The sequence below is a fragment of the Megalobrama amblycephala genome, linkage group LG13 (assembly GCF_018812025.1).
Source record: "Megalobrama amblycephala isolate DHTTF-2021 linkage group LG13, ASM1881202v1, whole genome shotgun sequence".
NCBI lineage: Eukaryota > Metazoa > Chordata > Actinopteri > Cypriniformes > Xenocyprididae > Megalobrama > Megalobrama amblycephala.
The window spans coordinates 10,576,447-10,596,189 of record NC_063056.1 but is presented as its reverse complement, the minus strand read 5'-3'; the positions used below and the strand labels follow the sequence as shown (position 1 = coordinate 10,596,189).

The 19,743-nt window shown below is 36.0% G+C and overlaps 1 protein-coding gene across 1 annotated transcript; it reads left to right on the top strand.

Moving 5' to 3' along the window:
• Nucleotides 1–8,707: 8,707 nt before the first annotated feature.
• Nucleotides 8,708–18,353, top strand: nrsn1 (neurensin 1). The gene is made up of 3 exons (XM_048154014.1): nt 8,708–8,845; nt 10,912–11,118; nt 16,317–18,353. The coding sequence occupies exons 2-3, from the start codon at nt 10,921–10,923 to the stop codon at nt 16,713–16,715; spliced, it is 597 nt and encodes a 198-aa protein (XP_048009971.1). The 5' UTR covers nt 8,708–8,845; nt 10,912–10,920; the 3' UTR covers nt 16,716–18,353.
• Nucleotides 18,354–19,743: the final 1,390 nt, after the last annotated feature.

Here is a 19,743-nt window from a genome sequence, read left to right as displayed (position 1 = left end):
TTTGCATGATAAATAATGTGTGGCTGTACATGCAGAAGCCCAATCAGAAGCAGGTGCATGGCCTCTGGATCTGCATCACTCACAAAGTATTTCCCACCAAACACCACTGCTTCCCACATCAATACATTTATTTTTAATATTAACAATGCCAGGGGAAATGAACATGGCATGATCACACTGAGAGTCACTGGGTAAATGATGTACCGTCTGAAACTCTGAGCAGGTTATTGCAGCTCTGGAATAAGGTTAGAATAGAAAGAAATGAATACAGACATAGACTGACTGAGCTGATTTTTCACTGAAAAGGCAATATTATGTGTTAATGGAAATATTGCACTGACTGAACTCAGTATAGACAGAATAATGATATGGGTCAAATCAAATTCCCTGTATAAGTGGAGTGAAGAGACGTATTTAAACTAGAAAACATCAGTTATCAAAGTTTGTCTGCAATGATTTTTTTCTTTATCTTTCATCTGGAAAAAAACAGCATTAAACCACAGGAATACTGTAGCCTGCTGAGCGAGGCTATTGTGACTCTAAATGACCATGAACAACATAAAGATACCATTAGTCAATGACATAACACTGTATGTATACGTCCCAATTCGAGTATTTATACACTATTCTATGACGATTTTAAGTATAAATAGTGCAAGTAGTGCGTTCACACTGAAAATCCCCCCCCCCCCCCCCCCTAAAAAAAAAAGTGCACTTTAAATACCCGGATGATGCACTAAATTAACAGAAAAAAACGATCACACCCTTCCTTCAGAGCACTCTACAAAGCCACGCCTCCTCCAAAACACAGGAACGTATACAGCAAGGAGCAAACAAAAGGGTCACGAGAGGCGACGTTAAACTACCTCATGTCTCAAAGCACATAACATTACAATAATAAAGAACATAAACAACTTAAAGTGCACTGACCTATACCACGTAACTGCTGCAGATTCATTTCGGCGTTGATAATGTTGAAATTGAAACACATTTATTCGACTCACGAATTGATCAGAGTATAACGTCGTCACAGGTTTCCATCTCTTCCAAATGACCTTATTTATGGTGTGAACACAGCATAAGCTTGTTGTTTTGGTTCAGAAGGAACTGTAAAAGGTGGCTGCTGTTTCGGTTGCAGTGCGCTGATGACGTGTGATGTCTGTGTGAGCAGGGTGCACGGAGGTATGGAAATGCATACGCTGACAGGCAGGTTGGACATCGTATCGGATTTATCATATTTGGACCGAATGCAATGATTAGATGAACATTTTATGGTCCTACGCGACTATATACATATATAAATACTTTTAGACCACTTAACTTAGTGATTACTATCATGATGTGAGGAGACTTTCAACCAGCCTAACAAAAAATGCTTCTGATACAAATCTCCTACCCTCCTACACCATCCCTTGTGTAAAAAAGTGTGCTTAATTGTTGAATGTGAACTTGTAGTGTACTTTAAAATCTCTTATAATTTTATACTACTTGTAGATAATAAACATTAATGCAAAAAGGCTACATAAGTGAATTCAAAGGTGCAGTATGTAATGTTGACAGCTAGTACTGCAATGGGTACTGGAGTCCAAATTAAAAATATTGGAGAGACCCTCCTCCTCAGACTCGACGCTCACACTAGTCGCCAGTTTGAGAAGAATGGAAGGCGACAAGCCTTACACTAAGTTGATGAGTTGATTTTTCTGCATTTTCATATGTATCTGGTCATAGAGATTATGAGATGGATGCCAAGGCTTTTTAGCTCAGGTAGAATTCACAATCTCTGACCCAGTTCGTTTGCTGGCTTTCATGGCTGCAATACGGTGTATTTTATGCCAACTGGTCACTCAGGGTGTCGGAAATCTATTGGGTAAACTGGCAGTGGGCAGGATCACACAGACCAAAACAAAAATGCACATTCCAACACGAAACGCACATTTTAAAGCATAATAACTGACAGTATCACTGTTTGTTGGAGAAACAAATATGTGAACTTAGCATGTTTCATAAATATCTAAAACATTTTATGGTATTTTTATGCTTTAGTGTAGTAAAAATAAATAAATAAATAAATAATAATACATACAGCACCATTAAAGGAACAGTTCACAAAAAAGTATTTCCCTCATGTTGTTTCAAACCTGTATGATTTTCTTTCTGCTGTGGAACATAAAAGAAGATATGTAGAGAAATGTTTCAGTGGAAGTCATTATCACCAAAACTTCCCAGCATTCTTCAATATATATATATATATATATATATATATATATATATATATATAAAAAAAAAATTGGGGTAACATGATCATATTTCTTTGCTGAAGTCAATAGTCTTGCAGCTGCATTCTGAACTATTTGGAGGTGTGAAAGAGAAGTCTGAGGAAGAATACAAAGCTGCAACAGTAGAAGTGTGAGGAAATTAAGGTGTGAATAGCTTTCTCCAAATCCTGAAAAGACAAAAGTTATTTAAATTTAGAGATAATTCATAGCTGATAAAAGCTATTCTTAACAACAGAATTTATATGCTTAGTTAAGCAAAGTTCAGAGTCAAGAATGACACCCAGATTTCTTCAGGACCTGGGGCGAAAGCAAAGAAAAATGCTTACCGAGCTCATTAAGATCACCTCTAAATTTTGAGGGACCAAAAATAATTATTTCTGTTTTGTCTTTATTAAATTGGATGAAGTTATTAAACAACCACTTAAACCGCATAAAAATGAAAAGAAATATTGTGCTTCTTAAAGGTGCCCAAGAATGCTTTTTCACAAGATGTAATATAAGTCTAAGGTGTCTCCTGAATGTGTCTGTGAAGTTTCAGCTCAAAATACCCCATAGATTTTTTTTAATAAATTTTTTAACTGCCTATTTTGGGGCATCATTAACTATACACTGATTTTGGCAGCGCCGCCCCTTTAAATGGCGTGCTCCCTGCCACACGAGCTCTCGACTATATTACAGTGCATTTACAAAGTTCACACAGCTAATATAACCCTCAAATGGATCTTTACAAGATGTTCGTCATGCATGCTATGCATGCGTCGGATCATGTGAGTATAGTATTTATTTTGATGTTTACGTTTGACTCTGTATGAGTTTGAGGCTATGCTCTGTGGCTAACGGCTAATTCTACACTGTTGGAGAGATTTATAAAGAATGAAGTTATGTTTATGCATTATACAGACTGCACATGTTTAAAAATGAAAATAGCGACGGCTCTCTTGTCTCCGTGAATACAGTAAGAAACTATGGTAACTTTAACCACATTTAACAGTACATTAGCAACATGCTAATGAAACATTTAGAAAGACAGTTTACAAATATCACTAAAAATATCATGTTATCATGGATCATGTCAATTATTATTGCTCCATCTGCCATTTTTCGCTGTTGTTCTTGCTGGCTTACCTTGTCTGTGCACAGATCCAGACGTGAATACTGCCTTTCCTTGTCTAATGCCTTGAACATGGGCTGGCATATATGCAAATATTGGAGTCATACATATTAATGATCCCGACTGTTACGTAACAGTCGGTGTTATGTTGAGATCCGCGTGTTTTCCGGAAACAAATGAGATTTATATAAGAAGAAGGAAGCAATGGGGTTTGAAACTCAATGTATGTCTTTTCCATGTACTGAACTCTTGTTATTTAACTATGCCAATATAAATTCAATTTTTGATTCTAGGGCACCTTTAATAATACTCAAATATAAATTGAAAGATTGAAGGTACCCCACTAATAATAGGAGTTGAAGAGGAAGAAAACTTACACAGTGCTACAGAGAATGTCCTATCTTCAAGATAAGAACTAAAAATGCTGTAAGGCCTTACCCTTTATGCCGACCCAGTGTTCTAAATGACGAAGAAGGACACTATGTGCCATTGTATCAAAGGCCACGTTAAGATCCAGTAATATAAAAAACAGCACTGTAAAGTCCATGTAAGTGTGTTTAATATAAATTTAAACTATAATACATTTTATTAAATTGCAATTAACATGCACTTAAGTGTCCAAAATCATTACATTCAGTTCTCAGTATAAAGTATATTATTTCCATAACAAGTAGTATGCTAAAGTATGCTAAAGTGTACTTCTGTTTCACAAGGGGTTACTTTAGAGTCATCAAATACTATTTCTTTACAATGATTTAAATGCTTTTCAAATATATGAAAATCAACATGAATACAAAAATGACATTTGTAACACCTTGGTATATACAGTAACTAGATTTCTCCTTGGCCTATAACACACCGTGTCTATACTTGCACATGACAAACACTGACCTCTGTCTCTTCCTACTCAAAAACAATCTTCATTTGCTCTCCGACACTCAGCTTGGTAAGAGACGTGTTGTGATTAATTGAGCGGTCGGCACATCAGTAATGCTCTCCCTGTGAGGCAAAGGCTAATGAAAGCAAACTCCATACATCAGCGTGGAGAGCTGACAGATGACCAATCAAAACTATCATTAGATATTTTGAAATTAAGATGAGGTTGTCTGGGGTGGTAACCTGATTACTGAGCATCCAGGGGTTGGTTATTAAATGATTACCCAACCATTACAGCAACTCAGGTGAAGGAGCTCATCATTTGTTATATGAAGTGTGAGAGAAAAAAAGGCCTTTGGCTACAAAGAGATCTGCTTGTTTTATGGTTACATTTACATACAAGATCCTTTTGCTTGTGTCCTTGATTGATGGAATGGTCAGGACTCATGAAGAATCACTTTATATGGATTTATTAATGTGTAAAATAAACATAGGCTGATTTATAGATGTGTGTGAGCTCCACTGTTGTTGCTCCTTCGCTCCTGAAGTGTGATGAAATCTGAAATCTGTTGGCATGTGAAAACAAACCACTAGGAGGCAGATGGTGGCACTCATTTACTCCAGTGTATTCAGATCTTTTTTTTTTCTTTCTTTCTTTTTTTTTTTTCTTTTTTAGCAATATTATTGTCATTTAACTAGTCAGTGTACAGGGACTGTGAGATGCATGTGCATTTATTTTTTTATTTTTGAACTATATCATCCACTGTCTGTAATGCAATGACAGATCATTAGAGAATTTTGCAAAAATGGCTGTTTATCCAGCAGGTGAATATGGAGGAAATAATCAAGTATGATCCTCAGAGATGTATTGCATTCATAACATAGATTACTATGTATTTTTAAATAATTTTGTAGTGCTGATATATAACTGACTGTGTGAGTAAAAGTGCTTTTTTAATGAAGTGCAGTGGCTCTTGTAACACATGTAAGTGATTCACACACACACGCACACTAATGAAGTCTGCCTTTTATCAGCTGTTATTGCAAGTGTGATTACGGAACTGTCATCATGCAGCACATGCGGCTCACAAGCAACTTCCAGAAGGTGACCTTTCTGTGATTGTAACCATAGAAACGGGAAGAGAGGCACAGCTTGTCCACACAAAGATAGAGCAGAAGAGAGAGAGATTGCTTCTGTGCAGACAAAAAACCCCCCCCAAAAAACAAAAAAAAAACGTGATTATAAACTGAGGAAATAATTTCAGACCTGTTTTATACGCATGTACGTTTAAACATTTCCTTATTTACAGATGAAGGAAAGATACACTGTGACTAATCTTGCATGCTGGGAAGAGTGTGCATACACTGTAATCAGACCCTTTGCCAGGTGCTCATTCACTGTTAAACACTATAATATAATGAGATTGAAAGCAGAAGAGAAAATGCCCATGTTAGAATAGAAAGAAAAGAAAATTCGCCCTGTAATGCAAATCGGTTACTAGTTCACAGAAAAACCATTTATTATAAACAGAAAAATCAGCATGTTCATAAAATAAAATAAAAAAGATCAGGTCAAATGAAGCTCATGAGCCTTTTGTACCCAACTAAAAAATATAAGCTGCTATATAAAAGTCAGAACGGCTGTAAAATGCTTTGAAAAGGTGATGCAGGACTCTTATTCCAAGAAATCCATTGTGTAGTTTACGATGGAGCAGCTTCACTGGAGCAACAGATCGTTAAGTGGTTGCTATAGAAGCTCCCATGATAAAAACATTACAGGCAGTTTCCAAGTCTCTGTACTGAGTCAATGGCTTGTGCGCGCACGTCGATGCGAGGACCCGTGGGGGACGAGGAAACATGCCATGACAGTACAGATGCCATGAAATTGGAAATATTTGGTGCATAAACCCATTTCAGACCACAAAATCGACTGGATGCCAAAATATATATTTTTTTAAATCATGAAAATTGCCACTGAACATATTTTTGATGATGAATTGCTCATCTGTAAATCACTTCAAATAAAAGAAAGTATATAAAAAAAATCTGCTAAACAACTCAAAAGAAAAAAAAACTTTGAATGAACTTGATTCAATGATGGACATGGTTTCATATGATGGATTCATGTTATCTCTACTCAAATACTTCAAGTAGAATGAGTAAACTCAACTAAACTTAGACATGTCCATATAACTTTATTGAATCAATTCAATCAAGTTATTTGGGCATGTTTCCACACTAGCAAGCTAAAACTTTTCTTTACACTCATAATGTTAGGCATTGGCAGTCCAAAGTTGTTTACACCAAGGACGATAACTGTGACAATAATGATAAAGATATAGTTTTAAAGGTAACACTTTACATTAAGGTTCCCTTTGTAAAGGGTTTATAAAGGTGTTTGTTAATGAGTAATACGTCATTTACAAATGCATTATAAATCATTAATAATGCAGTTATAACTGCATGAATAAAAAGGGTAAGACGGAAACTTCTGGTAAGCAACATAGTAAGAAAAGTGGCATTCATGAGATATTAATAAGAAAACCACAAATACAACACCCTTCAGTCTAATAGTCTGATAGTCAATTGTTGCTGCATCATGAAATAAACCAGGAATCTGGTTTTGGGTTAAATAAGTGTTAATAAATACATTTATTAAGCATTTATAACATGTGAGTTAAAAACGGCTCACTATTTGGCAGGTATTGCATTAAAGTCGCCCTTTTTATTCATGCAGTTATAACTGCATTAATGATTTATAATGCATTTGTAAATGACTTATTACTCATTAACAAACACCTTTGTAAACCCTTTACAAAGGGAACCTTAATGTAAAGTGTTACCGTTTTAAAAATCATTCTAAACATAAAAGAATAGCAGAGTACACACCACAAATATAACAATAACTGCACAGAGAAACATTATCATTGGAATCACTTTCTGATTTTTTTTTACAGCTGATGAATTATAAAAATATTGACAGCCAATCAGAATCCATCCTGCTCAAGCTTGAGAATTTAAAGCGACAGACGACAAAACTGCAGTACGTGCTTATAATAAACAGAACAATATCATGCATTGGTGTGGACACTAACATAGTTATCATTAAAGTTATCGCTATAGTTATCGTTCTTGGTGTGAATGGCCTTTTCCCTAAAACACAAACAAATCAGAAAGCCTTTATCCTAAAACACCAACATAATGCATAATAACTCTCCAGTAATCAATGTGAATACTGTTCCAAATAATTACTAGTAATTCCTTTAGAAGGATGTAGAAAACACTTGAGTCATTACTATAGTTACCTTTTACTTGCTAATTAGTTAATCAGAGCTTCTTGTTAGTTAGCAATGTTACTACAATGTTAATAGGCTATTGCATTACTCATTTTTGTTCCTGTGTTATTCATTAATGACGGAACAGTATTCTAAATTGTTACCCATTATGGGCACTATTGGTCTAAGAAAACTGCATAGAAAATAAGACTTAAAGAGAAAAGTGGATAGACAAGCAGCTTGACACATTAATTACAGCTGGGCTCAATCGGAGATTGTGAACAGTGTGAAACATGGACTTGTACAATGTGATTGAAAGGAGGACTATTGATTACTCATTAGATGGTGTTTGGCCTAAAGCTTACAATAAATAGTTTGTGCTCAGGATGTAAATAATTCACTAGTGTTACAGCTGGAATAGAAACCAGTCTGTGGGACTACTGCAGTTGTTAAGCAGCCTAAAAGAAAATGAACCAACCAGTTCCTATTTATATGGTTAATTACAGAATATTGATTAACAGCCAGTGCCATTATCTGTAGATAGTTCTGATCTAAAATGAGTTATTCATCTAACTCCACAGGAAGCTGTGATCACGTTGATTTATGTGCATGTAACTTAAAATGTAATGGCACATTTAAAAAAAAAAAAAGTTTGAACAATTCTGACTTTTTTGCAGTATTTCAGCTATGTAGTTTTATGATTTCATTACAAATTGCCTCAGCTTTGGATGGCATTTACAAATGGCATTTTCTAAATGTGATATTTTATTTATATAAAAAAAAAAAAAAAAACATGCAAGTGATTTTATTAAATAAACAACCTTTAAAAACGTTCCTGCAATTACAAACCTAATGTTTGATGGCATTATAACAATAAAAATAAAAGGTATGCCATTTTCTTTTGATATAATTATGCAAATGTCAGAAATTTCTTACGATGCATGTGTATTTAGAAAATTTTAAACGCTTAAAACGCGTTTAATCACAATGCAAAAATACTCTAGGCTAGGTCTTTTGGATATGATTGGGAATCACCTCCTTTAGTGAAATATTAATGAAATTATATAGTATTAAGACGAGTAACATATGGGGAAGGACAACGCAGCTTTTTTTCATTTGATAAGGGATTTAAACCTCATTAAAATTCATCACACTCTTTTTCAGGTGACTAAAGAAGCATCTGATCAGGATAGACTCCCACCTCTGTGGATGTAACGCATGCGCAGTGCGTTGCTGTGAGTCGAACGCATCGTCGGCTTTGCAGAGTGAAGAAGAGCAGGGATTGCGCTCCAGCCCGGTAATGACAGGTATATTCACTTTTATTCATTTATACGCAAAACACTGATCTATCGGAGCCTGTCGAGGTCGCTTCGACAGCTTTTATAGCAGAGATCATTGTTGTTATATCTGTCACGAGGGACACATTTGATGGGCAAGACTATGACTGCTGGATGAATCTACTAATATAGTGATCATCAAATGTGTAAAATGCTTTTGTGCTATATTGTTGGATAAGAACGACACGTTTTTTTAAACCTTCGTTGGTGCATCGGACATGCCAGTACCTATTAATATATATTTGCAGTTCTCTAATGAGGGGACTCTCGGGTACAGAGTGTCTCAGTTATTCAGGAACATCAGATGACATGAAGAGCTTGGGATGACGTCATATGTGACGTTTACTGCTTTTTCATCACAGGAAAACCTTCAGATGCTCTCAAATCAAATGCAAAGACATTCACAGAATTGTGCCAATTATTATTATCATTTGTTACTTATAATATATTTTATAATGAATCCGATGTATGATATTTGAAAGAATCCAGAATGTAAGCATTTTCATTTGTGAAAATTTATCCATCCATATATGGTGGATACAATTGTCTTAAAAAGAAGACTTGATAATGTAAATTTCCTACAAATGGAGAGACGTTGGAGCCTAAATGGATGGCAAATGTCATTTCTGGAAGCAACACCACTGAAAAAGGCACTGGGCAGGCACTGATGCCCTCTATAACCTAACGTGTTAGCATATGTTGCTATAAAGTGATGACATTGAAATTATAATGACGATGAGTAAATGTGGCTTCATTTTCTGTATCTCTGCACGACATGACTTTAATTACAAAATGAGCCTAAACATTCAAATGAAACAAACTGATATTGTCAGAAGAGAGCTATGCTGAAGGGCAGCTGAGTCATTTCCTCGTGGGTTTCAGCAGGTACACACTGAGCCATGATTTAATTACAACGCTCTGCTGGAAGCTAACAGCCCTATTTCCCCCTTGTGCTCTCATCATGCAAACCATCTTTTAGAAATGCTAATATCTGAACCTCAACAGCAACAATAACTCAAACTGAAAACCATATGGTGTTTGAACACACCCAGCATCACTAGAGGAAGACAGTGATCAGATCTGTTTTTCAGCTCACTGGTGTTATGCAGTGTGGCTGTCGGCATGAAACAGAACTTGCGATAGTCTTTTCTTTCCTATTGTGATGTATATCCGAGTGAAACAGCTTCAGGAACTAAAGACAAAAAGTAGGGCAGGACTTGATTTTGTCCATTGGGAATTGATTGGATGGTTGTGGTTTGCTATTGGTCAATCTCATGTGAGTGACAGGTTGCCACGCCCTCGCGCCAGTAAACGTAATCATATACATCGATTGCAGAAATACATTGGTTTGTGTGGAATGCGTTGACATTTCGAGACTCATACCTTGCTGTCAATCCCAAACAGTAACTATGAACTGGACATGTCATGGACATTTGTATTACTGACAGATGCCTGTTGGCACTTTTTTTTATTTTTATTTTTATTTTTATTTTACGAAAAAAAATTTGTATAAAACATTGAAAGATTAATGGCAGAAGTTATGGTTATTATTTATTGGTAATAGGTTATCTAAACAATTAGTCTACTTATCAGAAAATAATTAGATTAATCTTAAAAATAATAAATAGATTAACTGACCAATCATCAAAATAATTGAGAGTTGCAGCCCTACTTTAAAGCTGAAGCATATCATTTTTTATGTTCTTCTATCCCACATTAATATGCAGAGTCACCTTTCATAGGCTGATTCACAGTTTGGAGCAGGACAATCTATTTGCCTGACCAATGGGAAGATTCAGGAAATCTGTGTAAAAAGGATTATTTTTGCAAGTCTGTTTGGTTCTGCAAATACAAAACTTCAGCTTCAACAAAAAGACAATCATTATTTGTCAGTTAGTAAATTATTTGTTTATTAATGAATTTATTAAATCTACTTGGTCTTGTAATTTAAACACTGTTGAAAATGCATATTGTAAAATGCATATTGTAAATGTCCATGTTGCATAACTAAATGACAGTGTTTCATTTGTGTGCAGATGTGAAGGATGACTTCTTGCTCAGAGATCTGTGGGTCGGATTACGCTGAGAAGAGCCATGGTGCACTCAGCAGCGGTTACCAGGGTTACGGGGTGCGTTCCTACCTGCACCAGTTTTACGAGGAGTGCACTGCTTCCATCTGGGAGCGCGATGAAGATTTTCAGACACAGAGATCGCCTAGTCGCTGGAGCTCTGTGCTCTGGAAGGTGAGCTTTTGTGAAGGGTGGCCATGTACTATTTCTATGCAAAAAAGTAGCAGCTGTAAGCCTGTTTTTATGTTTGCATGAATGTAGCCACAGGTAGCCAGACTTCTGACTGTCAGTATAAAATGTAGTTTACTTTGCAAGACATTAGCAGAATGTGTAGCCAATCGCAAACCTGGTTCTTCAAAGCTCTCGCTGTATCAGCCCAGTGCACCCCGACACACAGATGGCATGTGAAGACAGATGATCAGATAAGGCTGGGCGAAATCAAATTTTATTTTTTAAATTACAGTTTTGGCCTCCAACGATTATGAAAACAATATCATTGAGATTAAAAGATTATTGTGCCGCATTCAGTTTTGCATTGGTGCTCTCATTTTGTGTTGTGTTCTAAATCCAGCATTTAGAACACATACATTTCTTAACAGAAACGCACTTTCACCCCTTAATAAAAGCCCAAATACACTCTCTGCCAAGCTGTGACATGTTTAGTTAAACTCAAACCAAGATTTACTTTTATTTATTATTTTTTATATTATTCAAGTTTAATAAATGCAAGACGATGTTTCTAGAGTCATTGAGTAATTGTATTTAATAATCATGATCTCAATATTGACCGAAATAATCATGATTATCATACTTGCAGCTTACCTCCATATGATGGCTAAAGCAGTGCTTTTAAGTGCATTGCTGCTTTGTGTACTGGGGTAACCAGGGTAACTGCTGTATTTCTGCTTTCTTCACAAGTATCACCTACTATTAGAGAGTAAATCTACTATTTTTGTTCAGACCAGTTATATATAACATACTTGTAACATGTTAATTTATTAGGTTAAAATGTGAGGTTTATAATTTTTTAAATATTTATTTTTGTCAGAACTTATTATTTATTTAGGGTAGAACGGGGCTAAAGGCGCCTTTGGTATTATTTTCCTCTAAACCACTAGATGGCACAAAAACTTTCCTAAATATCTGCTTTTCAAGATGCACGTGTAAATTTGTCTGATCATTGAAGCGATCGCGGGAAGCAATGCAAAGTTGATTCTGAGGTAGTTTGATCTAATATTTGATGTTTTTTAAATTGTTGTTGATTTAAGTAGCAAATGAGAATCGATTAATTTAATGTTCGTATTTTCAGACAAAGGTCTTCTTAATGATTTTCAGTTTTGTTCAAGGTAATTCAAGCAACAGTTTTTCAATAACGGGTGAATATGTAAAAGTATGGTATATGGGGTAAAAAGCGCCCCTGCTGTTGGGGTAAAAGGCACCATATTTAACATGATGAGTTTGCTGACTTTTCCATTCGTTGATATGACATGGTTAGATTCAGATGGCAAATATCATATCAAACTGGGTATCCATCTTAGAGATAATACCCATATTTATAATGAAACAATCATATTTAAAAATATTATATTAATCATATAATAAAATATAATTTATTGTTACTACTATAAATCTATAATAAATATTATGGGATCTCCTTCAATGCTTTCAGAATCTTTACTTTTTAAAGTAGCCTAATTTTGTTTTTGTATGTTTTAAAATATATTTTTAAATTAACATAGGCCTATTTTAATGACAGTATATTTATTGAACAAAAATGCATTCTTTTATTTATCAAAATAAACAGAAAATAGTACAAACTTTGCTAAAGTGATTCTTTTGAACAAGTATTAACCTAGACATTATTAAAAACATATTATTTTAGTTAAAGTATTTGTATAAATACTATGTGCCTTTTACCCCATGCTGGGGTAATGAGGTGGTGAGGGGGTCTTTTACCCCACACATGGGGTAAAAGGCCCCCTTACCACCTCATACATTTATAAGATTTTTAAACAAAATTAACCACTTTTATGATTTATTTTCACACAAAATTTGCTGCTCCATCAATGTTCAATACAAACATATATATTTTTCCTGTAATCATACACTTGAGAGTAGTGAAAAGCACATTTTTTCTTAAGGTGTGCCTTTAGCCCCGCTGTACTCTACTTATTATTTGTACTGTAAAGTAAAATTGTAGTTATTTTACAATCATTTTACAGTTTAGGATGTTGCCATAGACAAACTACATGTAGTTCTATTCAAATATAAGAATTTCCCAAAACTATTTCAACTGCTGATTTTTTTAGAAAACAAATCCCCCTCTATCACCGTTTCAGCTGGTCCAGAGCAGCCCCATGATCAAATTAGAACTGCATTCATTGGTCACACTTTATATTAGGTGGCCCTAACTACTATGAACTAACATTAAATACCCACAAGACTATGTATTTTTACTGTGTAACTACTACATGTTATTCTGCACTGTAAAAAAAATCCCAGTAAAATTTACGGTAAAAAAACGGCAGCTGTGGTTGACAGAACTTTACCGTAAAAAATACAGTAGCAACATAAAAAAAAAATCTGTTAAATTTACGGTAAAATAACGTATTTCATTAACTGATATAAATGTTAATTTACCAACCTAATGAAGTACTAATATCTGTTTTGTACCTTTATAATACACTGACAGTCACCACACACAGTGGTGATAAGAGTCACATGATGAATCAAAGTTCATCACAAGCAGATTTTCCACAAGCTGAGAAGGACAACACTAATATATAGAAGGTGCACACAGTGTCATTCACACACACACTAAACACCATCATGGTAACATGCATGAAATGTTAAAAATGCAATAAACATTAATTTAACAGCATTAGATGTAACATAAAACCCTAGTGTACATAACTGATTAGAAAAAAAATGAGAAAAACTAAGAAGAAACAGAGTTATTTCAACGAAAATATATCAAATGTGAAGTGTCACGCAGGGAATTGTGGGAATGTCAATTTACGTTTTTTCACTGTAAATTTTACAATGAATTGTTATTTTTCACTTCCAAAAACTGTGAATTTAACGGTATTTTACCGTGAAATTACATTAAATGTACCGTTAGATCTATTACAGTTATTCACCGTATATAGTACGGAAACTTTCTGAAAACCAATTGACAGTTTTTCACCACAGCATTTTTACAGTCTTTTACTGTTAAAATCACGGTCATTTTTTACAGTGTGGAAAATTCCCACATTTATTGCTAATGAGTTGGAGTTAGATTTAGAAGAAAATGTAGGGTTAGGGTTAGGATTAATGGGGTTAGGATTAATTGTGGTAATGGTTGGGTCATTTTTAGAGGTAAAGTTAACAGTGTAAATGTTAAATGTTAATTAAATGCAATTATTTCAAATGTATATTATAACACACCGATATGTTTGTAAATAATAAATAATTTATATCAAATGGTTAGATCACCCAAAATTGAAAATTATCCCATAATTTACCCTCAAGCCATCCTAGGTGTATATGGCTTTCTTATTTCAACCAAACACAACTGGAGTTATATTAAAAACATTCTGGCTCATCCAAACTTTATAATGGGAGTGAATGGTACCTTAGATTTTGAAGTCCAAAAAAGCATCCATCCATCATAAGTGTAACCATACGGCTCTAGAGGTTAAAGGTGCTGTATGTGTTTTCTCAAATTCGTTGTTGAACACTGCTGATATTTGAAATCACCTCAAACAAACCCACCCCTCTCTTCATTGTTCCGCCTCCAAAACTCACACTCCAAACCTAACCACCCTGCTTCAAGTCGGTCTCGAACCCCAGCCCCATCACTGCTGGCATGCAAGGCAAATGCACTACCAATGACGCTAAACACCTCATTCTCTAGCAGTCATCAGTGCGCAGTCATTTAACTGCAAAACTCTCACTATCTGGCCACAATTACACGCGCAATGCGAGTGGATGTCTGTTTATCACAGCTGACGTGCAACAAAATGTTTCACCAAAAAAAAAAAAAAACGACAGATGATGAATGAATGACAAGGAAGAACAAAAAATGAATGTACAGTACACAAGAGTAAATACAAACAAGTGTTCATTTTTAGTCACCAACAGCACAGCAGCTACAGACAATCAAAACCCAGTGTTACTTACATGATAAGGAATCAAAGCAGCCTTCTAAGCTTTTCTAATATAAAAGCGGGTCATAAAGCGCTTGCCCAGTCATAACCCTTCATTCCAGTGATATTCTTTTAAGCTATTTTGTATTGTGTCCCATCTCTCGTTCTGCAGGGTTTTTTTTCGTTCTTATTTTCAAATCTCCCTCTTGCTCGTTCTCATCATACGCCCCCTAATCCTGATTGGTTACGCGTTTGTTGTTAGTGTCGGCCTGACTAACTTTCAAACAGTATATTTGAAATAATACTGAGTCCACCTTTAATAAAGGCCTTCTGAAGCGAAGCAATGAGTTTTTGTAAGAAAGAATATCTATATTTATAACTTAGTAAACTATAATTACTGGTTTCTGCTAACGGCCATATGCGAGTCTAGTTCCGGCGGAAGAGTGACCTCTGATCTGACACACAACATATTGACAAACACAGAAGCGCCGAGGATAGAGCAAAACAAAACACCATTCATGAATTAGAAGTCTAAAATGAGAATTTTTAAAGAGAAATGTTAGAGGATTTCGATATAAGAGAACAGGAGCTTGAGTTTGTTGCCCAGCCCTATTTGTTTGAACCACGAGAGGCATGTACTCTCACCTAAGCTTACATTACTCCTACATCCTACGTAATATGCCAGGTCACTGTTCCGCTGGAACTCAACTTGCATATGGCCGTTACTGGAAGCCAGTGATTATAGTTTATAAAGTTATAAACATGCTCTTTTTTTTTTTTTTTTTTTTTTTTTTTTTTTTTTTTTACAAAAACACATCGCTTCACTTCAGAAGGCCTTTATTAACCCCCTGGAGCTGTATGGATTACTTATATGATAGATGCATGTGCTTTTTGGGCTTCAAAATCTAAGGTACCATTCACTCCCATAATAAAGCTTGGAAGAGCCAAGATATTTAACTCTGATTGTGTTTGGCTGAAAGAAGAAATTCATATACACTTAGGATGGCTTGAGGGTGAGTAAATTATGGGATAATTTTCATTTTGGGGTGAACTAACCCTTTAAGGCCACAAAAAGTGACCCTAGTTTTCTGCTAGTTCATTCTTTTTATGTGTGTAGTCATAAGATGATCAGTTTGAGGTTGAATCATAAATGAATCTATGCAGCAGATGCCAGTACTGTCATCTTGCTAAAGCCAATGCTGTTGAACATAGTACTATGGTTGTTCTGTCACTCTTTGTCAGGTCTGTCTCGCGCTGGGAGCTCTGATTCTGGTAGCAGGGTTATCTGTGCTGCTGGTGGGCTACGCCACGCCGCCTCGGCTCGAGGCATTCGGAGAAGACGAGCTGCTCTTCGTGGATGGACGTGCAGTGCGTTTTAACCGGGCACTGGATGCATGTAAGCTGGCCGGAGCCGTGCTGTTCTGTGTGGGCGGCAGCGGGATGGCAGTGGGGCTGCTGCTGGCTGCCTGCTCTCAGGGCAGCTCGAAGGAAGAGCTCCATCTGCAGCAGCGCTTCAAAGAGCGGCTTGCTGAAATCCAGGCCTCTGTTCAGCCCGTCACCCGCGCACCCACCCCGGGAGAGGGCAAGGTGCCCGTCACGCTCTCCAAGGTACAGAGCGTCCAACCCGGCGCAGAAACCTGACCTCAGCCCTCGCCACAGTTAAATGTCAGCAAATCGAGATTCCAATGGTTTCGTGCAAAACAAAACAACAGTTCCAGGAACAGTAGAGATAGATAACACTGCACTTTCTCTGGCGCATATCATTCGTCTATATTGACCAAGAGTACAGAGAGTATTTATGGAGATTAGCATAAGCGTACCCTACAGATCATCATGCCACAGCACTGGTGCTCTTGAATAGACAAACAGCACAAATATACTTGCGTGCTAAGCTGATAACAACGGCTAGGAATCAGAACACCTTTAGGCAGCTGTTCCAAAGAGCAACATATTCTTCAGCGGTGTCAAGGCATGTGCATATTAATACCTAATAAGTAAGAATAGTTTCTCCATTACACTTAAATCTTGCAATGAACCCGAATAATCCTCGCAGTCTTCACTACTTCACAGCCTCTCGCTTTAAACACAATTTCTATTGTGATATATGAGATGGAGCTAGTCAGAGTCACTCATAAACAAGCAGAAAGAAGGCTGTGCGTCTTACTGACTAATTTAGCATTGCTGCCTTACTAACATTGTCAACGGAAACTACAATGATTTGTTATTGCTCATTCAAAAACCTTCGCATTGGTTCATTGCCGTCACCTAAGGTGCAATTTTTCTCCAAATCTCTCCAAGCGAACGCTTCATGCTCTATTGCTACAGTCAATCAATAGTTAGTTGACAGAACGCAATGTGTTCCAGAGAGCTGAAGCCACAATTTCACATCATGCGGTAGCATCTCAATACCACGCATCCGTTCTACTCAAATACATCATTGCTTGCGATATCAAGGGGCAAAAATAGATTAACGTCAAGATGCGCCTGTGGGATTATGTAATATCCTCTCATTGTGTAGCACATCATTCTTGCTTCAGCCTCTGTTTTCTCAAGAGGACATTAAGCGCCGTCACTGTCTGTAGGTAATTACACTCATTGGAGCGGAGCCTATTAGGACTTTCCATGTGCTTCTGCTAATGTTCTAGAGATAATGCCACTTTTTCTTTTCCTTTTTTGTGTTGCTGTTTGGCTTCATGGTAGCGTCACTGCTATTGCAGTTTCATTTCACGTGTTTGTGACACTCCTTCCTAAAAACACAATTATTTTGTGCAGGTATTTCATTTATTTTCTTTCTTTTCTTTTTTCTTTTCCTTCTTTTTAAAAAAAATATTATTCACTTTGATTACACATTGTAAACTACTTTCAAGAAGGTTGATAAGAATGAAAAACCATAACCGCTTCTGTGAGTGTAATCTTTTGTGTTATTTATTATGAATTATCATTCAACATAATACATATACATATACATTCAGAAATTTGAAAATGACAAGGCTTGCTAATGAACTCAAACCAATCACAGGATATTTAATAATCTAATCTCCGAGACAGGCCTAAATGAAGTTGAAATATAACATTTATAATTTAAGCTGCTTCAAGAATTGATACTTGTTTAAAATTACATACTGTATGTGACATTGTGACTTTGCAGAAACTATCAAAGCTTCTGGTTTGGTTTGTGCCATCTTCTTTTGGGAAGGAGAAGGTATTGGAGCTGTTCTTACTCTTGGAACATGTCTATTTTTCAGCAAACAGAATAAAAATAACTGTTTGTTACCGTCATTGTCTGTTAGTGATCATTTTTCTTCTTTGCTCTGAATTTGCACATTGAAATGATCATTTAAGAGATCAAAATCACAGTACATAAAAGGTTTCAATTATTCATGTAATGCATTCTTTAATTGTATAATATTGACTATAGCACATTGTAATAGTATAAAGATGTGGTCATATTAGGGAAATTTCAACATAATGTTGCGGGCAAAAAGATCCATCTGGTTGTTAAGTCTGACCTCATACACGCCCTCAGGAGAAATTCCAGATTGTGTGGATTCCTATTGAAATGACTCCACCGAACAACGGTAAAGGTGAGTCCATCTCAAGTGTAGTACAATAACGACCACACTTACAAAAGTGTGAGAATGTAATAACTGAATATAAGAATATCAGTGACAGATTGCCATTGGATTTCATGTGTCTCATCACCAATCAAATTAAAGGTGCCCTAGATTCAAAATTTGAATTTACCTTGGCATAGTTGAATAACAAGAGTTCAGTACATGGAAAAGACATACATTGAGTTTCAAACTCCATTGCTTTCTCTTTCTTATGTAAATCTCATTTGTTTAAAAGACTTCCGGAAAACACGCGGATCTCAACATAACACCGACTGTTACGTAACAGTCGGGGTGTACGCCCCAATATTTGCATATGCCAGCCCATGTTCCCAACATTATGAAAGGCATTAGACAAGGGCAGCCAGTAACGTCTGGATCTGCCCAGGTGAATCAACAGACTAGGTAAGCAAGAACAACAGCGAAAATGGCAGATGGAGCAATAATAACTGACATGATCCATGATAGCATGATATTTTTAGTGATATTTGTAAATTGTCTATCTAAATGTTTCGTTAGCATGTTGCTAATGTACTGTTAAGTGAGGTTAAAGTTACCATCGTTTCTTACTGAATTCACGGAGACGAGCCGTCGCTATTTTCATTTTTAAACACTTGCAGTCTGTATAATTCATAAACACAACTTCATTCTTTATAAATCTCTCCAACAGTGTAGCATTAGCCGTTAGGCACAGAGTATATAGCCTCAAACTCATAGAGAATCAAATATAAACATCAAAATAAATACTTTACTCACATAATTCGAAGCATGCATACAGCATGCATGACGAACATATTGTAAAGATCCATTTGAGGGTTATATTAGCTGTGTGAACTTTGTAAATGTGCTGTAATATAATCGAGAGCTCGTGTGGCAGGGAGCACGCGAATTAAAGGGGCGGCGCGCTGAAAAAAATCAGTGCATAGTTAATGATGCCCCAAAATAGACAGTTAAAAAAATTAATTTTAAAAAATCTATGGGGCATTTTGAGCTGAAACTTCACAGACACATTCAGGGGACACTTTAGACTTATATTACATCTTGTGAAAAAGCATTCT

Bases quoted from the DNA above. Each gene is read 5' to 3' on its own strand.
- nrsn1 (XM_048154014.1), top strand. From the start codon at position 10,921: ATGACTTCTTGCTCAGAGATCTGTGGGTCGGATTACGCTGAGAAGAGC. The intron at 11,119-16,316 runs GTGAGCTTTTGT...ACTCTTTGTCAG, and splicing joins GGAGCTCTGTGCTCTGGAAG to GTCTGTCTCGCGCTGGGAGC.